Consider the following 25,657-nt stretch of genomic DNA (forward strand, 5'->3'; position numbering starts at 1 on the left):
TGAGGATTGATCACCCTTTGCTTCACTAATTAGGGAAACCACCAATTTTTAAATTTTTGCCTACCTTTTACCCTCTTTGCCCTTACGTTACAACCTTAGAAAGTCCTTTTGACCTAGTGGTTGAGTCACATATCGGGGGAGGGGAATATGAGTCACAGCCTATAGAGAGGGGATGCATAGCCAAGACGTCGAGTAGCCTAAAATATTTTCTTTTCCGGTTCCTTCGAGGAACTATTGAGTTGCTCACTAGGGGAAGATGTGAGACTAGTAGGGAGAACGCGGTAATATTGAATGGGATGAAGGTGGATTGCGTTTACTAGTTCTCTATGCTTAGCATATTTATGTTTCAATCAACCTTGGATATCTTGGAACATGCACTCCCTTATTTGTTTAAAAAGAATTGCATTCACTTATGCTTGTTCATTTGGAAAAGTCCTTTCATGAACATTTGTTTGTTTTTATTTTCTTTTGATTTCCTTTTCATGCTTTGCCGTGTTTGTATTATTGTGAGAGTTACGGGTTAATCTCTTACGGAACCTTTACGAGAGCATCACTCGTCCTCTAAGGCGATCTAGGGGTTTAAATGGCTTGTCTTTAGTTGCTAAAGTTGACCATGATTCCTACAAAAGTGAGTTAGTGTATATTCTTATCTCGTCTCTTCTTTTGTTTGTGTGAATAAGCTCATCATTTTCCATCACTTGGTTTTGTTTTGCTCGAGGATGAGCAAAATATAAGCTTGCGGGAATTTGATGGGTGTCATAAATGGCGCCCATTTGATGAGTATTTAGTTTGTTTTAACTTTATTTTCATAGTTTTCCTTCTTAATAAATGCTTTGTTTTATGCTTTTCCTCTTTGTTTTACCTTTTCTCTCATATTTTGTGGTTTTGTGTATTTTGATGGTTTTTCTAGTGTTTACTCCTTTATTTGCTCTCTTTTCGTGGTTGTTGGTATTGTACGAGGTTTAAGTCTTGATGTTGATGGTTTTCTATGGTGGAAGATGCTTTTGGAGCAAGCTCGTAGCATTGGGATAGATCAAGGTGCAAGGAAGTGGATTCTCCAAGTTCTAGCTGTTGCGCTCTCAAGTCGTGCTCTCATGAGCACGTGGTGTTGAACCCACCGTCAAGTGCTTTTGAAGCTGCTATCTAGGTGTCCATCATCATCATTCGATGCGCTCATCCAAAGCCCCTTAGAGAACACACGAAGCCTCGAGAAGAACCGAAGAAACCCATAGGAGCGCGGGCGCACAACCCACGGGCGCGAGCGCACAGCCAAGCTGCGCGGGCGCGCCACTACGGGTCCCTGTTTTTCTCGGTTTCGTTTTACGCCTCCTATATATATTGACAAGGGGTGAGATTAGGTCATTGGACTAATCCTCCCTAGGCCAAACAAAATTTATATCACTCAACACACCCTTATACTAGTATTGGAGTAAGTCGAGGGTCGAACCACTAAGGAATGGGAGGTGATCACTATTGCTTTAGTTAAGCTATTCCGAAAAGGTGAAGTAGAGGTGTGTTAATTCTAAAACAACTAACTAACAAGAAGAAATCAAATATATTAAGCACTAGGGTTTAGGATCCACATATACTTGCAATAGATACAACTAATCGGGAATGGAATTGACTAAGTCGAGTGTTGCGAGGGAAAATCAATTATGCAATCAAGAGAGTATGATAAGCTAATCTCTTAGAGGTCAAACTAGCGTCAACTACGAGATACTCTAGCTAGGAAATTCACAAACCATCTCAATCGACAAATGCAAGCCACAAATCAATTGTCCGTATCAACGTGAACCTACAATGCAATCTAGTATGAATAACTAGGTTGATCACTCTCAAATTAAACTTACACATGCACATAATCAATCAACCAATTTAATCACAACATCAACTCCATCAATTTCCCCCAATTAGCATCAATCCATTACTCATATATGCTTCACCATCACCCTAGCAAGTAAACTACTCACAATCCATCAAGAAAATCAAAATCAAAACTAAGCTAACCAATAATTTCATCATCATCAATTGAAATCAAACAAAATCAATCAAACAATCAATAAACTTGAACAATTAACAAAACAATTGAAATCAACACTAAAGATTGAATTAAAGTGAAAGAGATTCTTACAAACTTGAGCCAAATCAAAGAAATTATACTTGAAATTATCCAATTGCAACATTCATCAACTAATCAATCATCAACCTTCAAGTTTCTCTCTCTACAAAACTAAGAACTAGAGTTTCTCTCTCTAATAAAATCTAACCTATTTCTACAACTAAAACTTCTCTCTCTAAAAATAGAAGGAAAAACTATATATAGTAAAACTAACAAAGAGAAGGTAGTTAGATCGTCCAAAGAAACCTACACAAGCGCAACCATCACCAAAGAAAATGCACGGCCGCTCATAAATGGGTACGGAACAGAAACCCTGGGAGGCGCCCCCACGCCAAGGGGAAGCGCGCCCGCACCATGGAGCAGGGCAGCCCCCTTCCTCTTCGATCTTGCTCTTCCTCGTGCGCTCCACTTGATGATGTTGATGAACACGAAAGGTGGCAGTCTTGAAATGGCCTCCATGGTGGGTTCAATACCAAGAATGGTGCCCCCACCGCATGAATGCACCAGCTCGAAAACTTGAACCTTGCGTTCCTTCAAACTTGAACCTCAAGTGGTAGGCGAGAGGGATCTCTAACGATGTGAAACATGGGAAGGAGACTGGGGAATCCTTGGATTATGATCTTCAACCTGAAAAATGAATGAAAACAAACAAATATAGGGGAAACTAGCATAATAAATTAAGAAATGCAAGAAAATAGAAAATCAACTAAGAGAAATACAAACTAAAGAAATAAAGAGCAAAACTAAGAGAAAGCTGGAGAAAAGAGACATATAATAGCATGAATTTCACCCTAAAGAGGATCAAATGAGTGCCATAAATGACACTCATGAAATTCCCCCAAGCTAAACTTTTACTCGTCCTCGAGCAAAACAAAGCAAGAAAGAAAAAGGATGAAAGACTTATTCAAAAAGAAAAAGAAAGACTCAAGATGGGAATATACACTAAGACTCACTTTCATAGGAATCACGGTTGTTTTAAGCTACAACAAGCCCTTTACACCCCAAAGTCGCTTATGAGGACGAGTGAGGTCTCGTAAAGGTTTCCTAAGAGTTTGACCTATAATTCTTCAAAAGAAAGCATGAGGCAAAAACATAAAGGTAAAATCAAAGCAAAAGAAAAGAGAAAATAGAAACCTCTACGAATTGGACTTTACAACATGACTACATTTCAAATGAATGAAAAACTTTCTCAAGTAAGTAGAGGTATGCACGTTCCAAGATATCCAAGGTTGATAAAAGAATAAAATATTCTATGCATAGAGAACTAGGTATCACACTCCACTTTCATCTCGTTTAATCTTGCCGCGTTCTCCCCACTAGCTTCAAATCTACCTCTAGTGAGCATCTCAATGGTTTCTCGAAGGAACCGGAAAAGAAGATTTTATAGGCAACTAGACATCTTGACTATGTATCCCCTCTCCTTAGGCTATAAATCACATTTCCCTCCCCCGATGAATGACTCAACCGCTTAGGTCAAAAGGACTTTCCCAAAGGTTTTAATGCAAGGGCGGGAAAGGGTGCGGGTAGGCAAAAATTTGAAATTGGTGGTTTTCCTAATCAATGAAGCAAAAGAATGGCCAATTCTTAGGATCACAATCAAGTAGTCACCAAACCAAACAAAAATACATACACCCCATACCCCCAAGCTTATTCAAAGCTATACTCACAAACATATATACAAAAAGCGTAAACGCTTCTCCCCTAAGTTTAAATGAAGCATTGTCCCCAATGCTTAGAAGGAGAAAAGAATTACATCAAAATATTTTTGAATAGTCACATTTTTCACTTTTTTTTTCTTTTTTTTTCATAACAATTGTCCTCGCCTCTTTTAACTATGGACGGCTTTTCAACTTTGCATTTGAATGTCCTTACCTTTTTTTAACTTTGGACAGCTTTTTCATTTATTCACTTGCCATTATTCACAAAATATACACAAAACACAAGCTTGCATACATTTTTGAACCAATATCCATACTAACATACCACAATCTCCAAAATATGATCATTTGCTTCACAAAAATCAAAATGGAACGAAAAAGAAACAAAAGGCTCAAAATCTAAAGATGTGGCTTGAAAAGAAGGGAAAAGGCTCTAATGGTTAGCAAGTAGGCAAATGTAAACCCAAAAACAAAAATGATGAATACTATCCTAGAAAAAGAAAAATACCACCTCGAAAAGATGCCTTTATCCTCCCTAAATGGTTCAGTCTCGGGTTTAAGAGCTGTGAGTCAAGATTCAAGATTAGGTCCGCAATAGTCAAGGATCCATGCCACTCATGCAAATAAATGTAGAAGGCTTGAAAAATAATGAACCTCACATGGATGTAGTAAAAACTCACTATTGGCGTTAAATCAACTATAGGGAGCAACTACCAAGCATGCCACAAACAAGTAGAATCCGGCTTCATGATTCCCTAGTTCTAACCAACTACCTTAGCATACGTTATTCTTGAATCAACCAAGCATAATCTCAAACCGTGCATACCACTACTACTTAGGAAGTTATTCATGCAACGACAAAAGTCAAGTAATATGTAGTCCAATTTATAAAAGAGAAAAAAAGAAAAAGCCTCAAAACTATATACAACTTAAAAGAAAAAGAAAAAAAAAGGAAAGAAAAACAAAGAAGAGAGGAAAACAAAGATATAGGAAGAATAGGAAAACAAAGAAAGGAACAAAAATGCACACATAACACATAATTCCCAATCGTAATACAAGTGATCAAATGGCAACATCGCCAAAGATCCCAAACACTCTAGGTGTTATAAGCATACATCCTCGAATCATTCAACTTCCCCTAAACTAATCCTAATCTATGCATCCAAGAAAATAAAAGAGAAAAATTAGAAAGGTCTCACAGGACAATCCATGCTTAGCCAATAAAAAGAAGTTAAGAAAATGATCACCGAATAAAGCTCCAAAAGCATAACCAAGAATAAGATAACCGGATGAGATCAAAAGTAGAAGAGAAGGCTATATACAAAGAAAAATTGTTAGTAACTTCTAAGCAAAACAAAAGGACTAGAAATGCATAAAAAGAAAAGAAATCAAGAAAAATAAGATCGGAGAATAGAAAGAACGATAAATCATCATCAAACAGAGGGAATCATTAGTAAGACAGATAGACAGCAATCATCATCAGCAGAGTATCAGTAGACAAATCATCATCAGGACAGCAGAATCATCAGCAAACATAATCAGAAAAACATCATTAGAAATATCACCACAAAAGAAATCTGAACAAAGCCATAGTGAACCACTCAAGAATGGGGGAAACGCATGAAGCACAACCAATCACAATAAAAAGTCCCCCAAGCTCGAAATGAGCTCCCCCCCCCCCCCCCCAAGCTAAACCTAGCAACAAGGCATACAAAGCAAGACAAGTGAAAAACAAGCAAAAGGGAGGGTAGCCAATATGGTATCACTTGGCACTATGGTAGGGGTAGAATGGGTACTCCCCTCACTAATATCGGAAATCACATGGCTCACAACATCATCAACAACCATGGGCGCCTTACCCCTTAACCTACTCTCCTTCCTCAACAAATCCAAGGCATAGAAGTGGGACCAATCATCTAAGACGGGCGGCCCCGAAAGTCCCCACCTACCACTAGTCTCAGGGTTAGGGTTGGCCGGGTCATAGGCAAAGTCACATCCTCCGAGCCTCTTGTAGTCGTAATCGTCCGGAGAAGTCCCATGAATAGCACTTGGAGCCACATTGAGGCACGGGTCATTGAGGCATTGGGGCCACATTGAGGCCCAATATGGGTAACACAAGCGAGGGCCACATTGAGGCACGGGTCCTTGTTGGACCAGGAGGTACAGGTAGTTCAAGTAAGGCTCGATCTCTCCTCTACTCACGTGAAAATCATAGACTCGGCTAGCATGATAATCATAACCCATGACAAAATCATGAACAAAAGAAGAAGTAAACAAAGCATGGGAAATAGAATCAAGCTTAGCGCGCAAATTAGAGAAATCATGAGAAGAAGTAGAAGAAGAAGAAGAAGAAGAAGAAGAAGAAGGGTTAGAAGTACCTCCCTGAGACCTTGGGGGTAAATTAAGAGCAAGTGAGTGATCCGGGACTTGAGGGTTGGGACGGAAATTAGGCAATAGAGTCTTCCTAAGAGATTGGTCGATCGGCCACTTGTTCGGCCGCCAAGGAAGATCGGAGTCCAAACAACCGGCGGTAGCCTCCGGATGTGGAATAGGGTACCAATCGGTTGTCCTAGAAACCTTCCAAATGTACAAGTCCTTTTGAGTAGTGCACTCCAAGAATCGTTGGTTGATCAAGGCATAGATACTAAGAAGGTGGGAAGGAGTCTTCTCTTTCTTATCACGGATCGGCTCAAGAGACTCGAGCATTGCACCATACCTCTTGTTAAGGGAAAGTATCAAGATAGTAATCATGTCTCCAAGTTGGATACTTTCGGAGAGAAAGACACTGTCTCGAATATCGATGAAACGATCAAGCAAGTGTGAAGCAAAGTCGATGACCTCCACCTCATCCTCAAGTGGCTTTTCCATAAGCCACAACCATCTCAACTCCTCTCGGGAGATAGCACCAAGGGACTCTTTGGAGAAAAAGGCATAAGTGAGAAGTCGGCTAAAATATCTCATAGCCGCATAAATGATTGAAGCCGATTTTGAATATTGAGGGCGATAGGAATCCTCCACCGAGATATGCCTCCACCACGAGTCCTCCTTATATTTGTGATCACGTTGCAACAGTTTAAATGCCGGATAAATGTACGGAACCCCATCCATTGGCTTTAGAAATTTGAAGGCCTTGTTGAGATAGGAAAGAGGTATCGGATGATCATTGTTGAAAGCTTGAAAAGTGAGGGTTTGAGAGGTTTCACCATCCGACTCCTCCTCATGTACCTCAAGTGAAGCTAAGAACTGAAATGTTATCCGAGCAAAAGTAGGAACATTGAGGCCTATGAACTCCTCTAGCCCCAAATTCCGAGCCAAAAATCGAACATCTTCATCAATACCCAACAAAGTAGTTGCCGATGAATCATAGAATCTAGTTGACAAAAGCCTCCGAGATGATAGATTGACAAAACTGTCCCAATGTTCTTGCTTAGTAAACTCGATGCTAAAAGTCTCCTTGATGGTGGGTGAAGGAGGAACCACCTCCCTATAATTGGAGCATCTTGCTCTTTTAGCTCGACGGAGGGGAGCCATCTACACACCACAAACAATATGTGGGTTCAAAATCAAGAAGAAATTATGTGCAAAGACAATGCATAACAATGGCAAATTCAATAAGGACTACATCAATCATGGTAATAGGCAAATATTCACACCTAAGTGAAAAATACACTAGAAAATAAGAATCATGAACCACAATTATACATCAAGAGCAACAACACTCCATACCATCATCTAAACCCTATAATGGACATCAACACTACCAATCATCATAATCAAGCAACAAATCTAACAATGGTGGTGCCAAAATCATAGTTTGTTCAAACAAAATCAACCATCATAAGTTCAAATAATCAACAACAATTCATCATCAACACAACAATTAAGGCAAGAAATAAGCAATATGGATACAATAATAAGGCTAGTACCAAATCAAATCAAATCACTCATGAGCAACCAAGGTAGAGAATTCATCACCAAAATCAAGAGAAAAAAAGAAATCATACCTTGAATTGATGAGAAATCACAAAGAAATGGAACAAATAGCACTATCTCACACTAACAATCCAAATTGGAAATTTCAAACCCCAATAAAAAAGTACCCAAAAATCACAACATTAGGAGAGAGAAAATCACAATGAAAGTGCAAAAATTGAGACTAAGAGTAATAATCAACTAGATAAAGTGAGATTTGATGAAATTGCAATGATAAAATAATGATGGAGATAAAGATGATGCTTGAGCAAAACTAAAGAAAATGATGTGAGAGAATAGGGTAAGAGAGAGAAAAGAGGCGGTGCGACTTAAGAAGGGAGCAACAGGGGGGCGCGGCCGCGCCACCAGGCCGTGCACCAGCGCCAGAGGGCTGCGCGCCCGCGATACAGTCGCGCGCGCCCTTGTGGGTATGATTTTCTCCGTATTCTTTTGGTGCGCACACCGGTGGGCACAAGGTATATGACCTTGATGAACAGCATAGTAGGCAGTAGCAAAACGCCTAGACAGTGGGTTCAACACTATATTTTCATGAACCCACCATTTGAACCCACCAATCTCCAACTCTTACACATGTTTCCTACTCATCAACTTGAACATTTCCTCTTCAAAATTGGCCCAAAATTGTTGGAAATCAAATCAAAACCACCTAAAACACAATTAAGAACGAAAATCAATAAAGAATAAAGTCATCAAAAGAGAAACAAAAATCAAAGAAAAAGGAGTAAAAGGTTAGAAATTCGGGTTGCCTCCCGAAAAGCGCTTGTTTAACGTCATTAGCTTGACGTTCTCCACCCTTCAAGGTGGATCATAGAGAGTCATACCATGAATGACTCCAACAAAACTCCATCATAGTAACTCTTGAGTCTATGACCATTGACTTTGAAAGTTCTCGAGAAATCCAAAGGAGAGATTTCAATAGCACCATTCGGAAAAACCTCTTGAACAACAAAAGGACCGGTCCAACGGGACATCAACTTTCCGGGAAATAATCTCATCCTTGAGTTATAAAGAAGCACCTTGTCACCAACATTGAACTCCTTCTTCTCAATAAGCTTATCATGCACTTCTTTGGTTCGGGTTTTGTACATACTAGCACAATCATAAGCATCCAAACGAAGTTCTTCCAATTCATGGAGATCAAGCCACCGTTGCTCACCCGCGCTTGCTAAGTCAAAATTGATTTTCTTCATAGCCCAATGAGTACGATGCTCAAGCTCAAGTGGAAGATGACAAGACTTTTCATAAACCAAGCGGTAAGGAGTAGTGCCAATAGGAGTCTTAAAGGTCATTCTATATGCCCACAAAGCATCATCAAGTTTGTCCGACTAATCTTTCCTATTTCTTGCAACTGTCTTCTTAAGAATCAACTTGATTTGACGATTTGACACCTCAAATTGACCACTAGTTTGAGGATGATAGGGGAATCCAAATTGTTAACTTACTCCATGCTTCTTCAACATCTTTCGGAAGGCACTATGCACAAAATGGGAATCGTTATCACTTATGACCGTTTTGGGGATGCCAAACCTTGGGAAAATTATCTTCTTGAACATCTTCATTACCACTTTATAATCATTTGTTGGAGAGGCAATAGCTTCAACCCACTTTGATACATAATCAACGGCAACAAGAATGTATTGATTCCTAAATGAGGAAGGGAAATGACCCATGAAATCTATTCCCCACACATCAAAGATCTCCAACTCAAGAATAGGTTGTTGGGGCATCTCATTCCTTTTTGAAATGTTCTCGGTCTTTTGACACCGGTCACAACTCTTGACAAATTCCAAACATTCTTGAAGAGATTTGGCCACCACAATCCGCATTGGAACACCTTTGAAGCCGTTTTTGAAACACCCATGTGACCACCACTTGGATCCGAGTGGCACATCTTCAATACACTAGATATCTCCTCATTTGGAACACATCTCCTCAATAACCCATCAACACCCCTTTTATACAAAATTGGTTCATCCCATACATAATGCCTAGCCTCCCTTTTGAGCTTCTTTCTTCGATTCTTGGAAAATGAAGGAGGAAACTCCCCATAAGCAAGATAGTTCACCAAATCGGCAAACCATGGAAGCTCCTTCACATCTATAGCATACAAAGAATCATCCAACATCCTATATTCAATGGGAGACCCATCATATTGAACTTGAAAATCCTCAAGTCTAGATAGATGATTCGCTACAACATTCTCCGCTCCTTTCTTATCTCTAATCTCAAGGTCAAAAGTTTGAAGCTCTAGCACCCAACGAATTAGCCTTGGCTTTGATTCCTTCTTCCCAAAAGATATTTTAGGGCCGCATGATCGGTGAAACAATTGTCTTGGACCCTAGCAAATAGCAACGAAATTTTTCAAAGGAATGAACAATGGCCAAGAGCTCTTTCTCCGTTGTAGTGTAGTTCCTTTGAGCACTATTAATTGTTTTTGACATATAATAAATGACATGAAGCTTTTTGTCAACTCTTTGACCTAAAACACCTCCAATGGCCGTATCACTTGCATCGCACATCAACTCAAATAGTAAATCCCATTTAGGAGCTTGGACAATGGGAGTAGAAATCAAAGCTTTCTTCAACTTGTTGAAGGCTTCCAAACACTTATCATCAAACACAAACTCCACATCTTTTTGAAGAAGATCATTGAGAGGCTTTTCTATGAGAGAAAAATCCTTGATGAATCTTCTATAGAACCCGGTATGTCCTAGAAATGATCTCACACCCTTCACATTGATTGGAGGTGGCAACTTTTCAATAACCTCAATCTTTGCCTTGTCCACCTCTATGCCCTTGTGAGAAATTTCGTGCCCAAGGACTGTGCCTTCTTCAACCATAAAATGACACTTTTCCCAATTCAACACCAAGTTCACCTTCTCACACCTTGCCAAGCATTTCTCAAGATTTTCAAGGCACTCCTCAAAGGAAACCCCACCTACGGAGAAGTCATCCATAAACACCTCCATCTCCTCCTCCAATGTGTCTCCAAAGATACTCATCATACACCGTTGGAAAGTAGCGGGAGCATTGCAAAGGCCGAATGGCATTCTCCTATAAGCAAAGGTACCATAGGGGCAAGTAAAGGTAGTTTTCTCTTGGTCATTGGGGTGGATAGGAATTTGAAAGAACCCCGAATAACCATCAAGGAAACAATAGTACTTGTGCCTCGTTAGTCTTTCAAGCATTTGATCAATGAAAGGAAGGGGGAAGTGATCTTTCTTGTTAGCTCACCTTTTTCATTCTTGACGACGGTCATGCCCCCTTTCTTTGGAACGACATGAACAGGAGAGACCCACCTAGAACTTGAGATGGGGAATATAATTCCCGCATCTAGAAGCTTAGTAATCTCTTTCTTAACTACCTCCCCCATTTGGGGATGTAGTTTCCGTTGTCGCTCAATAAGAGGAAGAGCGCCCTCCTCAAGGGTTATGTGGTGTGTACATAAAGCGGGGCTTATACCTTTGAGCACATCAATGGTATTTCCCAAAGCACCTTGGTGCCTTCTCAAAACATCGCATAACGCTTGAGCTTGGCTTTTACTCAAATATGCAATAACAATCACGGGGTAAGTAGAATTTGGGCCTAAGAACTCATACCTGAGGTGTGATGGTAGAGGTTTGAGCTCTACCATGGGAACACCTTTACCTTCCTTGGTTGAAGCCGCTAACAAAGCCTCTTGGCTTGAGATCTTCATGCATATTTGCTCATCACTACCTTCAACATTCTCATCTAGCAAATTCTCATACAAAGCCATTTCCTTGCTAGGAGCTCCAATCTTTTCCTTATTCAACAAAACACACTCAAGAGGATCATTAGTTGTGAGCAAGTGCTCATGCATGGAATGTACAAGATTGTCTAAAATTTCAACTCTCATGCAATTCTCAAGAGATGGAGAAGGATATTTCATACTTTCATTAAAATCAAATTCAACTTCCTCTTCTCCAATTTTAAGTGAAATCTTAGCACTCTTGACATCAATCAAAGCACCCGAAGTAACAAGAAATGGTCTACCAAGAATAATAGGAATTGTAGAATCCTCATCTATGTCAAGAACCACAAAATCCACCGGGATAATGAACTTTCCTACCCTAAAGGGAAAATCCTCCACCTTACCCCTTGGAATCTTAATTGATCTATTGGCCAATTGCAAGGTGATGTTGGTGGATAAAAGTTCTCCCTTCTCTAGTCTTTGATAAAACTAGTATGGCATAATGCTAACACTAGCTCCTAAGTCACACAAGAAATTATCAACTTGCATTTTGTAAATAGCACAAGGGATAGAAAAGTTTCCGGGATCCTTCAACTCTGGTGGCATTTTGTTCATTGTGATTGCACTACAATTCTCGGTTAAGCTAACTATTTCCGCTACATCACATGTCCTCTTTCCACTCAAGATCTCCTTAAGGAACTTTGCATAGTTTGGCATTTATTATATCACATCGGTAAAATGAAGAGTAAGATGAAGTTGTCTAAGCATCTCTATGAATTTTCCAATTTGTGCCTATTGAATTTTTGGGGGTAAGGGAGCTTGGGCTTATAGACTTCTTTTTCTTTCTCTTTCACCTTCTCAACTTGTTCCTTAATAACTTCCTCAACCAAAGGGCTCTCATCTCCCTCAATCTCAAATTGACTCTTGCTAGGACTCTCTTTAGCATCAAGTGTCGTCGCTGGACCAAGGCAAGCGGGGCAGGCGCCTAGGGCCCCCATACCAAAAGCCCATTTTTATTGAAATGCTCTAAATTACCTAATTATAAAAATTAATCTTATAACTATACTATCAAAGTAGTATAGCAGCTCAGTGGTCATTTAGTCTTATGTTATTACTTTTAGTCAAGGTATTGGGTTCGAAACTTATTTCACAGTTTTTGGTTTCTTCATTTTTTTTCCATTTTTAGTTCTTTCTCATCATACCATTTTATTTTAAGTTTTGCCTCCCAATTTTATATTTTAAAAAAGTAAAGGGAGTATTATTATAAAGTATGTACTAGTAATATAATAATAACATTTTATGGCATAAAAAATGATATACATATATGCTAGGTACATATGATACTCCGTAAGGCTTAATTTTTAAGCGATGATTTTTGTATGTTAATAAATTTTGTAGATTATAAGGTTTTATTTTTCTATTTTTTTCTATTATCTCATATTCACATTAAAATTAATACTATTATGAAGTGTAGTTTAGTTTGAAATTGAATGACAAGTTATAGTAGAATAGCCTAATAAAAATACTCTCCATTCGCGATTTCACGGTCACTTTTTAGTGTTTATCGCACGTACAATTAAATTTATAGGGCCCCTAATCGTTAGTTTGCCCTTAGGCCCCCAAAGAGTCAGAAACGGCCCTGTTAGCATCATTCTTCTTAGAAACCTCACTCTCAAGGACCTTACCACTCCTAGTCACAATCGCATTTATAGGGCTCTTAGGGTCTAAGCTTTGTGAAGTCAAAGAAGAAAGACTTGTAAATTCCTGAAACTCACTTGCCAATTGAGAAATTTGGGTCTCCAACCCCTTATGGCAAGTCAACATGTCATTAAACTTCTCGTTACTTAGGGTCATGTAGGTGTTCAACAATTTGGCTTGCTTATTTATGACATCTTCCAAGAAACTCCTAGAAGAAAATGGTTGATCATAGAAATTATCACTTTGGCCTTGGGTATTTGGAATAAATCCAAGTGGGGTACATGTTTAAACATTTGTTTGAAAATTTCCCCTACTTTGATTACTCCAATTACCTCTACATTGATTTTGGCCACAATTGTGATTATGGTTACCATAACCTTGGTTATGATCCCCATATCCTAGGCCATGACTTTGACCATTACAACCATGGTTGTTATAGCTACCACAAATCCCTTGGACTTCATGGTTTCTATAACCACTATTTTGGTTATAATTATCATAGTTCCCTTGGTTGTGATAATTCCTATTCCCAACATTCCTTTGAACATCAACTCTAGGTCCAACATTATTATTAGCAACATAATTCACATGTTCAATCTCATTTCCAATATATTCATCACAAGGAACATTAGGGCAAATAGAAGCATCATGATCATTCATTCCACATAAATCACAAAACCAACATTCTCTAATCATGCAACAAGAAAAGGGAAAAGTGTCAGGGAAAGAAGGTGTACCTCTCCCCTTAATTTGGGAGGGAAGTGTCGATGCTTGTGAGTTTGCACTCTCGAGCTTAACCTTGATAGAGACTACCTCCTTCCCTAAGTCCGAAATTTGAGTTGACAAATTATTGATTGCATTGAGTTGATCAACCGAGCCACTTTTGCTTATTGATTCCTTCTCACCTTCTTGCCAATTCATGTAGTTTCTCACTACATCATCAATAACATCAACCACTTCTTCCTCCGTCTTGTTCATTATTGGGCCTTCGGCTCCGGCATCAAGACTTGCCCTCCCTTGAGGATCAAACCACCATAAAAGATTTGTATGATTTGGTAAGTGGAGATTACATGTTGTGGACACTCTCTTTGATATTCCTTGTACCTCTCCCATGCTTCATAGAGGCTTTCACTAGCTCCTTGCTTGAAACCTTGGATCAAAGCTCTAGCCTCCGCCGTTTTCTTTTGGGGGTAGAATCGGGATAGGAATTCCTTAGTAACTTCGTCCCATGTTCTTAGAGAATTCGGCTTGACCTCCTTGTCCAACCATTCCAAGGCTCGACCTATGAGAGAGAAGGGGAACAACTCACTACAAAAAAAATGAGAATAGGGAACGGACAAAATTGCAACAAAATGATAAACGTTGCCTTTTGTAGTAAAAGGCAACAATACTTGTTTGTTACCTTGATCTTAAACAATTTGTACTATATGACAATACAACAGTTTGAAATGTATTGCTTTAGATTATGTAAGACAACAATATGTAAAATGTAGCCATTTATTTTACATAAGACAACAATTATTTAAAATGTTTCCCAAAAAGATAACAACAATAAAATTGTTGCTTATGTAATAAGTTTAAAAATGCTTTTTCAAGGTATCTAAGACAATGATTGTTTCATGTGTTTTCATTGTCTTACATAAGATAGGTTATTATTAGAACATTGGTTTAAAAATAATAATAAACAGATTATTGTCAATAAGAACAAATTATTATCTATTCAACAATTTGAAAACGTTAAGATAAAGGTGTGTATGACAATAATAGTTGATGATTAGAAAAAAAAAATTTAGCACCAATAATTGTGATTGGTGGATTTTGCATTTCACAACAGCATTTTTTAAGCTAAATCAATGTAGAAAATACAACACATGTGTAAAAGTTACTATTTTCATACGAGTAGAATTGATGTTAATTATACAGTACAAATAAACTACAAAAGGCTGGTAGTCTTTGTAAAAAAAAAAAAAAAAAAAAAAAAACAAAGGACAATGGCAACAACGTGTAGCAGCAACAACATAATGTAGAAGGCAGGTAGTAGTAGTACAGCAAGGTAGCGGCAAGGCGTTAGTAGGCACTTCTTACCTCAAGCTACTCATTAGTTTCTTGAGAATCCTCCGAAGCATAAGTTTAGATGATACAAGTCCTATAACGAGTCATTATGAATACAATGAGATCGCATTGCTAAGAGTCAAAAACTCTGAAGAGAACCTGCCAGAAAACTTTCAAGCGGTCTAGTAATTCAAGCTACTTAATCGTATGGTCAGCATTGTGAGGATAGGAAAGCAAGATCAATTTCAAACCATAAGGTTTGAAAAATGTTGCTAGACCTTCAAAAAGTGTCGTATGGAGCTTCTTTATGGCGTGTATCAGCAAGCACACATCAAGCACGCTGCAGCTCGGGGGTAGACAGGTTCAAGGTAGTTACTCAAACAATATTGCCTACTTGAGGTGTATCATCTCTACAGATCCTGAGCATCAGACTGCCTTAGAACTATAAATTGCAGAATTTTATGAGCCTATCAGGCAAGAATATAGCTGAGCTACTCAAAGTTTGCTAACTAAAATTTGCAGGATGCTCATAATGGCTCTTGTTCCTAAATTACATACAATGTTGAACATGAAGAGGATAGATGAAAGTGAAAGTTGTCTGACAATATTCTGTGAAAAATGTTTAAAGTAAAGCTCCTCCATGCAACAAATTTCGTCAATTGAGGAGGCATTGAGCTCAGTACAGAGCATCTAACAACAGTTGTTGTAGCAGCCTAGTAAGAGGCAAGATTGCAATCATGTCAAGGAATTATCTTGAATTAAGAGCCATTTTTAGTCAAGAAATTTAATTTCAAAGAGCAAAAGGTCATTTGAAAAAGGATAATAAGATATCTCGAGAAAGAGCAACAATTCATTTTATCAACAAGTCCACAACGAAGCAAGTTAGACTTCGAGTGGAAGGAATTAGAACAAGAATCTTAAAGCTCCTCAAGGTTGCATGAAGAATTAGAAACACTTACAAGCCTTCGGTTATCAAAGGAGAAGTACTCAGAGTTCAACAAAGTGGGAGAGAGGCAGAATTTTCAGTAGAAAATTTGAAATTTTTGCCTGAGCAATCAAACACTTCAGCAAAAAAGTCAGAAACTGTCAGCGGAAAAATTCAAGATTTTCAGTAGAAAATTCAACATTTCTGCAAAATAGCAAGATTTTCAAGAAGAAAAAACAATATCCTTGCAAAATTTCAGCAAAGAAAATCAGCATTTCCAACAGAGAAAAAAGAATTTCAGTGAGTTTGTAAGTTGTCCAGAAGAATTTCATGACCTGTTTCTAGCGCATGTCATTGGACAACAGTTATAAAAACTCCTGCTATCTAGCATAAGGGATATATGCCCAAAAATTCCAAAATCAGACAATTGGATGTTGTAAAAATATCAATTAACTCACAAAATCCCAAAGATCTTTCAATATTTGTGTCTAATTGGGATGTATACCATATATCTAGTGAGAATACTAATACTTACAAAGTTGCAATTATCAAATTTTAGTTACCAACATGATTTCACTCAAAGTAAATTTTGACAAACTAATTCTTATTCTAAAGTCCAATTTAACAAATACTTTGCAATAATAAAAACCCAAGAATTGTTTCAAAAAAAAAAAAAAAAACAAAACAAAAACAAAAACCCCAAGAATTCAGCATATCTTTACCTAAGTTGTTGTTGCTGCCTATAGTCTGCGATTGCACGACACTGGTGACTTCCTGCTGGTGGTGGCTAGCTGCATCCTGTGGCTGGCGGCTTGCTGTTTCCTGCTAGTGGCTGATAGCTGCTTCCTGCTGGCTGCAGGCTGCTAGCTGCCAGCTACATGGCAACGAGCTGCAGGCTGCCAGCTGCTAACGACTAGCGACTGCCTGCTGGTAGGTACTAGCAGCTGCCTGCTGCGGGTGGCTGGCAGCTAGGAAATTCTTAATATCTCCTCCAACATTCGTAAGCTTATCAAATCACATTGATGTATTCTACAAAACTCATACATATCACAATCACAAGTATATTACCAAAATAACAATAATGCAAAATAAAACTGGATAATAGATTATTAAAATAAGACTGATTTCTTATAGTTTTTCATACTCAGTTCTTCTCTGGCAGTCCAAGCTGACTAATATTATTCACGACATTCATAAGATGATCTAATATTTGGGCAGTTGGCTGACTCTAAACCAAAAAAACCAAACTTTTGGTCATTAAAACAGATAATTTTGCAGTCAAACAAAACCAAAAATGTTTAAGCTAAAATCCCTATTCTTTTATTACTTCAAAGTAACTAAAAGAAGAATACTAGAAAGGACTAATCATATTTCCAAAGCTTCATCTTCACTTGCTTGCATGAAATTCCATAGAGTATCATCCTTGATTTCATCGTCAGATTCATCAATTTCTGGCTCTGCTCGCATATCCAACATGTATTCTGGAATGTCAACAATAGTGGCAGGCAAGTCCTCTCTCAACCAACTAACATCATAATCATCATCAACGGTTGCCCTTGGGAGAACATCATCGCTAGCAAATTCATTCCAATAAGGAACTCCAACATCACCATTTGATTCTTCACTCATATCAAAGAAGTCTCCGGGGATAGTTTCCATAACGTAATGCAAATGCTTTTCTTTGGAATCTTGCACATAAAAAACTTGGTTTACTTGATTAGCCATCACAAAAGGGTCATTAGTATAGCATAACCTTTTAAATTTACACATGTTAGCCCAAACTCATCTTGCTCCACTTGAAACCATTTACAGCGAAACAATACCACTTTAAAATGACCAAAATAATCTAACTCAATGGTATCCTCCACCACTCCATAATATTTTACATCCCCAACAACAAGATTTTGATCCCTAGAACTTGCAAAACTCGACATTGAAGATGTTACACTAACTCCACTACATTGAGTTTTCCTTTTTGACTCATGTGCAGTTGTATGAAATTTGTTACCATTTATTAGGTACCCTTTAAAACTTCTCACAATATAGTCAGGACCTTGGGATAAAGCCTTGATTTCTTTGGAAACATTTTCTTCCCGTACACGATCCTTGAACCATGCACCAATATCATGACTGTGCTCTTGTGCTCTCGCCCACCTACTCCGCTTAACCCGTCTACCTTGACTTCTTTGACGATTCACAAAATCTTGATGTTCACTACATACATATCACAAAGCAACTTAGTTGTATTAGTCAATTATAAACAATAAAGATTTAATATAGTTAATATGAAATAATACCTTAAAATTACTTACGGACCTTATGTAATCACTGATTTTATCACAATTAAAGAGTACATACCGATGAGCTTTCATCAAAGTGTCCTCATCTAAAGAAACCTTTTTGCCTTTATTTTTCTTTTTTACACCTAAAGGACGTCCAACATTAGGAAAAAGGCTTTCATCTTCATTGAATGCAGTATCATCATCATTTCTAGGTGATCCATTCAACTTTGAACTAAAATCATTATGAAGATACCGAGAAAAAAAAAAGTCATTCTTCTGCTAAATAGGCCTCTGTAATGGAACCTTCGGGTCGACTTCTATTTTTTACATATGACTTCAATTTAACCAAATACCGCTCTTTCGGATACATCCATCGACCTTGAACAGGGCCCCCAAGCCTTACCTCCTCTACAAGATGAAGTGGAAGGTGAATCATTATGTCAAATAAACTTGGGGGGAATATCTTCTCAAGTTGGCAAAGTATCTCTATGATTTCAGATTCAAGATCATCGAGATCATTAGGCTTTAGAACTTTCCTACATAAACCTCTGAAAAAGGATCCTAGCCTAATCAAAGTCGATGCTACTTGCTTAGGCAAGACATTCTTTACCGCAACTTGGAGCAAATAATGAAGCATAAAGTGTACATCATGGCTCTTGTAACAAGCAACCTTCCTCTCATTGGATTGGACACATCTGGAGATGTTTGATGCACAACCATCGGGAAACTTAGCACCTTTTATCACACTGCAGAACAAGTCTTTTTCACTAGAAGATAAAGAAAAACAGGCTTTAGAGTATAAATGCTTCCCTCTATTATTTGTTCTATTTGGATAGAGTTCATTTCTTATACCCATATCCTGTAAATCAAAGCAGGCTGCCACATGGTCCTTACTCTTTCCTGGGATATCAAGCAAAGTACCAAGCACACTGTCACAAATATTTTTCTCAATGTGCATAACATCAAGATTATGACGCAAGGTATTAGTTTCCCAATAAGGAAGCTCAAAGAAAATTGATTTCTTCTTCCAAAGAAATTTCTTTCTGCCCTTCTTTTGAGTTTTCCCAAACTTATTTTCAAACCCTTCCAGATCCTTTAAGACCTCAAAACCTGAGAATCTAGTAGGAGGAGGAGGCCTTGTCTCTACATTACCATCAAAAGCTCTCTTATTACGACGCCACGGATGATTATCTTTCAAAGATCTACGATGTCCCATGTAACACATTTTCCTGCTATACTTCAGGTATTTGGACCAAGTCTTATGATTGCAATTCGGGCAAGAAAATTCTCCTTTGGTGCTCCATCCGGACAACATTGCATAAGCAGGGAAGTCACTGATTGTCCATAACAACGCTTCCTTTAAAAAAAATGTTTCATCTATCACAGCATCATATGTGTCAACTCTAAAATCCCATAACTCCTTTAATTCCTCGATTAATGGTTGCAAGTAAACATCAGTATCATAACTTGGAGAAGAAGGACCAGGTATAATCAAAGACATGATATTGTACTCGGACTTATTATATAACCACGGAGGCAAATTAAATATGGATAAAACAACGGGCCAAATACTATATGACACACTCATAGTTTGGAATGGGTTGAAACCATCAGTAGTAAGACCTAACCTCACATTTCCAAAATCACTTGCAAATTGAGGATGTGCAGCATCAAAATGTTTCCAAGCTTGTCCATCAGCAAGGTGCCTTAATTTGTCATCTTTCTTGCGATCAGTTTCATGCCATGTCATGAGTTCAGCCGTCTTAGAGCAGATGAACAACCTTTGTAGACGAGGTTTCAGTGGAAAGTAACGCAGAACTTTTGCAATAACTCCTTCGTCAGGCAATGCACCTTCCTCTTTTTGTTTCTCATTTAACTTCCACCGAGAAGCGTTACAAACATGGCAAGACTTGTCATTTGCACGTTTTTCCAATACAACATACAATCATTAGGACACGTATCAATTCGTTTGTAATTAAGTCCAAGGTTCTTCACCATTTTTTTAGCATGATGAAAAGAAGTAGGAAGCTTTGCAAATGGAAAGGCATCACATTGAAGCTTCATCAACTTATCAAAAGAATAATTGCTCCACCCATTAGGACATTTAAGTAGATAAAGTCGCACTATGTATGAAAGCAAAAAAAAATTCTTACAACCTGGATATAATTTCTCCTGTGCATGCTCTAACAACTTATAAAACTTTTTAGCACTCTCATCTAGAGCCTTTCGAAGTTCTTCTGCTTCGGAACTTGAACCTCCTATAACATCTCTGAAAATATCATTAATCATCTCGTCCATATTGTCTAATGTGTTTTGATTATCACACTGATGCCCATCTCCCCTTGAAGAAGACCCTGTTGTAAATCCTTCGCCATGAAAGTTCCACACTTTATACTTCTTGTTAAATCTAGAAATGCAAAATCTAGAAAATTCTCAACTCCTTTGATATATTCTTCGGCACTTTGGATAGCATCAATCCAATCTTTGTTGATGTTTGCCATTATAATAATCTATAACATAAGAAGTTATGTGGAGGATCAACAACAAAGGTAATAAACTAAGACACAAATATTGATATGAATTCTTGGACTGGCTAAAACAAAATAAGAAGACAAACTTTCAACAAATAAAAATGCATATTCAATTTCAACTCTCTGCAATTAAAGGTCACAAATGTCACAATACCACAATTGAGTAGCACCCAAAAAGAGATACAGCCAAAGAGAATGGTAACAAGCACCTAACAATCCCATATATATATATGTATAAGATTATAGTCATTAAACATCATATTCTATTATACATCCAATACAGCCAAAGAGAATTGCAACAAGCCCCTAATGAATAATAGAATTTAGAAATTATATTATCCATACATCACATTATAAATCAAGAACGCAATATTATATAGAGCCATCACCTAGAGGTTGTCAACATTTAAGGATCATCTACCTATGTTATCCCACTATACGATTGTTTGTCTTCTTTATTAATTTAGATCATCAAACCAATAAAACAATAAACATACTTATCTAATTTGATGAAAAATAATTAAAATTCCCTAACTTTTCAAACCTACTAAGACATAGCCTGACATACTATGAAATTAAAATAACTAGTTGAGTCGAGTAGCCAAACTTACTTGTCTTTGTTTCTTCCTCAATCTACAAGCTGCTATCTTCAATCTACTCCAGGCAAGATGATACCAAACAATATTTTCCAATAAATTTCAATTTGATACCAGAAAATAGTAATCAAAATCTAATTTTACCACAGAGACAATCTTTTGATTTCATAATTGGGGTTTTTTCGATTTTTTGGGAAATATGATTAACAATTTTTTTATTTTTTTATTTTTAATGAAAAGTTATAACGGTGATTGATTTTGTGGGAATTTTGTTATGGGTTTCCCTCAAAAAAAGTTTGTTATGGGTTTGTTTGATTTTGTGTGCCTGCCACCTACTAACGAATTAAATGGGTTTGTTTTGTTTTTTCTATTTATTCTTTTTTTTAATGAAATTCTCTTTTTCTTTTTTATAAGAACACTGCTATATTTGCTTTTAAAAAAAAAAGAACACTGCTATATTTTACTGAGTATTAAGGCCCTGTTCTGTTCACCTTATTTTCACTTATTTCAGGAAAAATAAGTTTAGATTAGGATTAATAAATTCAGATAAGATACGTTCAGATAAGTTGTGATAAGGCTAATCAAAGCTACCTAAGTTTAATTTATAACTAAAATAAGTTCTAACAAGGGCAATAAGTTCAGATAAGTAAAAATCAGGTGAATAAAATGCACCCTAAATCAAGAGATGCTAAATCCAAAATTTCCTACTAATAAGCATTACTCAAACCAATCTTTAATAATAATAATAATAATAATAATAATAATAATAATAATAATATAGTATGAAGTATTTTGTGAGGGGAACATACAATTATTAAATCATGATTAGATTTATTGAAAGAGATAATCATGAGCTTAAACTTTATACGGAGTACGTTATTATCAATTATAATACTTCATATGTTGTGTCAAAATAAAAAAAATATACTCTGAGTGTATTTTCTAAAATAAAGAATGATTAGTGATGGTTAGATGAATGAGTATTTAACTATTAGTTATAGGTAGAGTTGTCAACTTGAAAAATTGTATCAATTATGGGCTGACCATTGACGGATCGAGTCATAACGAGTCAAATTCCTCTTAAGGCGGGATGGAACCAGAGCCTTAGTTGTGGTTACCATTTTGATCCACCTCATTCATTTTAGGTTAGAGCTGTCAATTTTGAGTTAATATCTATTGAGTAAAGATGACATGTTTGACTTTTTTTCACTATTTGTATGCTAATTTTGACCATCTTTTTTTAGTAACATATAAAAATAAAAATTTATCATGAAATATAGTTTTAAATAGGTATTACTCCATTATACTAAAGTTTTATAATCTCTTGTTAATATTTTTTACCAATATAAAATCAAGTTTATCTAATTTCACTGTGTCGATTATATAAGCACATGATTAGTATCAACTGGTTATATAGTATCAATTCGATTACGGGTTGATCAGATCATTTAGTGATTGGATCATAATGAGTCAAAGTTACCATTTAATTAACCTGAACCGTTTGGATTAGATGAGTCATGTCAATTCAACTTGTTATGCTCGAAAACAAGTTGGGCTAACATCAAATCGGCTCAAAGTAGTTTGGATTACATCAGATATCTGTATAGGTCCATGTTGAGCCGGGTTAAGTTCATGATTGTCAAACTAGAATCAGTTGAGATTAAATTTGGTGAAATCGGCACAAGACTTATTAACAAAATAAAACAATTTGACTTTAACATTTTTATAAAATTTATTAACATAATAAACAGTTTGACTTTCACAAGTGTATAAAACTTAATAGTAAATCTCACTATATGATTCTTTTTATTCTATATAATAAGTTGACTTTCACATTTGTACAATTAATAATAGATTGTCATAATGGTCAAGGTTACCCTTTTAAACCACCTCGGTTTGGTCAGATCAATTTTGAGTCGGGCCAATAGCTATTGGGTCCATGTCAGGTTTGAGCAAAGCCATTAACTTCGTATTGATGCTCAAATTGGAGTATTAGGTTCAACACGGGTTTGGGTGGGTCTATTTCATATCAGTTGACTTTGGATCTCCTTGATTACAGTTTTGCTGATTTCGATTCAATATTACATTTGTATAAAACTTCATCAAAAATTATTACAAACAAGACTTTATTGTGTTCACCTTTATTACTTAAGCTTAGATAAAATTAAACATGCTTTAGAGAAACTTGAAATAGTTCAGTATGGTAATTATTTTGTCAATTTTGGATAACTTTTAATTTCTTGGGTAACAATGAAGCCGATAAGATTTTACTGTAAATTGCCATTAAAATAACTTTTACATGGATATTATAGTTACTTTTACTTACAAACTTTTAATTTTTATCAGTTTATAGAGAGTAAATTTATCATTAGAACACAAACAACATTTTATTAATACGAATATATGATATTTATTGTACATTAATTTTTATTTTATTTATATTTTTCGTAAAAGAAAAATAGTTTGGTTTTTATTTTAATTTTTTTTATCCCAATAATAGATTACCATCCACAAATTAGCAAGTTGCAACTAACTTTTAGCCATTTTAATTTATTCATCATATCACATTACAACTTTGTTTTCATTAAGATATTTTTTTAATTCCACCCAACTACCCAAGTAAGATCCCCTAGCTTATTCCCATGTAAGCTACAAAGAAGTGAAGAATCATCTTTCAACCAAACTTTAAAAAATTTTAAAAAAAGAAAAAAAAAAGTAAAAAGTGAAGAACCAGAGTCGGTCCTAAACTCCTAAGTCCTAATATCTTATACTCCCTCAATCCTTCATATCTTCTCATTATTAGAGATTATACTCCACATTTATTTCCCAAAAATATATTTTATAAAAAAAAAAAATAAATAAAAAAAAACCATCATCCTCAACAGCTAAACTCGTCAACTCCTCAACTCCTCAACTCCTCAACCCCGATTTCTTCTCCAAACCCGCGAAATGGTGAAATGTTTTTGGCTCCAAATTTTTTTCATTATGAATCAGCAGTTACTCCACTTTTCAGTTGTTGATCTCATTAGACAACACACTCATCACCTTAAAATCATCTTATCCATCAATCGGTTACTCACCTTCTTTCTTTCTACTCAGGTGAGAGTTAATTAAGAGTATAAAGTATTTGCTAATTAACTAGTTGCATTGCTCTCTACTCACATCGCTTCCTTTGCTTTTATGATTAGCTAGTTGGGTTTGATGACGGCAAAGTTGTCCTTGTTTTCTGAATTTCATTTGTAAGTTACCATTGCCCCTTTTATCTCCCAAGTGAATTTAATATTTATAACTGCTTGATTTGATGTTGGATCTGATTTTTAGATGTACATATCTTCTAGGTTGTCTTAATTCTGTCGTAATTTTTATTTTTTTTATTTTGTTGGTTATGCCTCTGGGTTAGCTTTATGATTGATTGAATTACTAAAAATTATTTAACTTCTGGTTGTTGCTTGCGGTGATGATGCATTTGTTAAGGAGTGGGTATATATATAATTGCAATTAGTTGATGATACAAATAATTGTGGTGGTTTTTTTCTTTTTGAAAGATTTTGGACTTGGATTTCAATAGTTTATACAAAATACTCCGTATATGACTTTTTGGTATCAATTTAACACTAGTCGATTGCTTCGACTTGCAATTATCTCCTTGCTTAGGTCATCTCAATCCAATTGGAGAGTGCAGACTAAAGAAAAGACTCTAAATTATCTACAGCATACCCAGCCAATTGCCAAACTTAGGTGCTTGATTTGTTTATGTGTTAAAGTATTGAAAAATATAGACTACTTTTTATACTCCTTGTGCAGAAAGAGGGAAAGCTAGGTGTGTGTTAATAATAGGAGTTGCTGAGTTAGGGTGTGCTGAATGGTAGGCGATTTGTTATTAGTAAAAGTGCTTCCAATGTATTCAACTTTATGCTAAATTGCTTGAGACTAGTAAAGTACTTTATGAAAGAATTATCCCTTTATGATGGCCTTTCAAAAGAAACAAGGTATGGTTGAGATGTGTTAATTATAGCTTGAGGTCACAGCTTATCCCTTTTTTTTAACTAATTGAACTAGGTTAGGGGATTCAAGCTAAGATCTGTGTTGCT

At 36.6% G+C, this 25,657-nt stretch overlaps 1 protein-coding gene and 1 non-coding gene across 2 annotated transcripts; one reads left to right on the plus strand and one right to left on the minus strand.

Moving 5' to 3' along the window:
* Positions 1–14,245: 14,245 nt before the first annotated feature.
* Positions 14,246–14,351, plus strand: LOC145580338 (small nucleolar RNA R71). Its single transcript, XR_014099403.1, has one exon. It is a non-coding gene; the product is annotated as a small nucleolar RNA R71 (small nucleolar RNA).
* Positions 14,352–17,881: 3,530 nt separating this feature from the next.
* Positions 17,882–20,737, minus strand: LOC145577953 (uncharacterized). Its single transcript, XM_081635369.1, has 4 exons — positions 20,435–20,737; positions 18,793–20,315; positions 18,516–18,671; positions 17,882–18,371 (listed from the first exon to the last, which is right to left on the minus strand). Exons 1-4 carry the CDS (start codon positions 20,735–20,737, stop codon positions 17,882–17,884), a joined length of 2,472 nt encoding a protein of 823 aa, XP_081491495.1.
* Between the last annotated feature and the right edge of the window lie 4,920 nt (positions 20,738–25,657).

The sequence above is a fragment of the Chenopodium album genome, chromosome 14 (genome assembly GCF_948465745.1).
Source record: "Chenopodium album chromosome 14, dcCheAlbu1.1, whole genome shotgun sequence".
Lineage (NCBI taxonomy): Eukaryota > Viridiplantae > Streptophyta > Magnoliopsida > Caryophyllales > Amaranthaceae > Chenopodium > Chenopodium album.

Bases quoted from the DNA above. Each gene is read 5' to 3' on its own strand.
- LOC145577953 (XM_081635369.1), bottom strand. From the start codon at position 20,737: ATGGACGAGATGATTAATGATATTTTCAGAGATGTTATAGGAGGTTCA. The intron at 18,672-18,792 runs GTATTTGGTTAA...TAATGATTTTAG, and splicing joins TGGATGTATCCGAAAGAGCG to TTCAAAGTTGAATGGATCAC. The intron at 18,372-18,515 runs GTATGTACTCTT...ATATGTATGTAG, and splicing joins ACTTTGATGAAAGCTCATCG to TGAACATCAAGATTTTGTGA.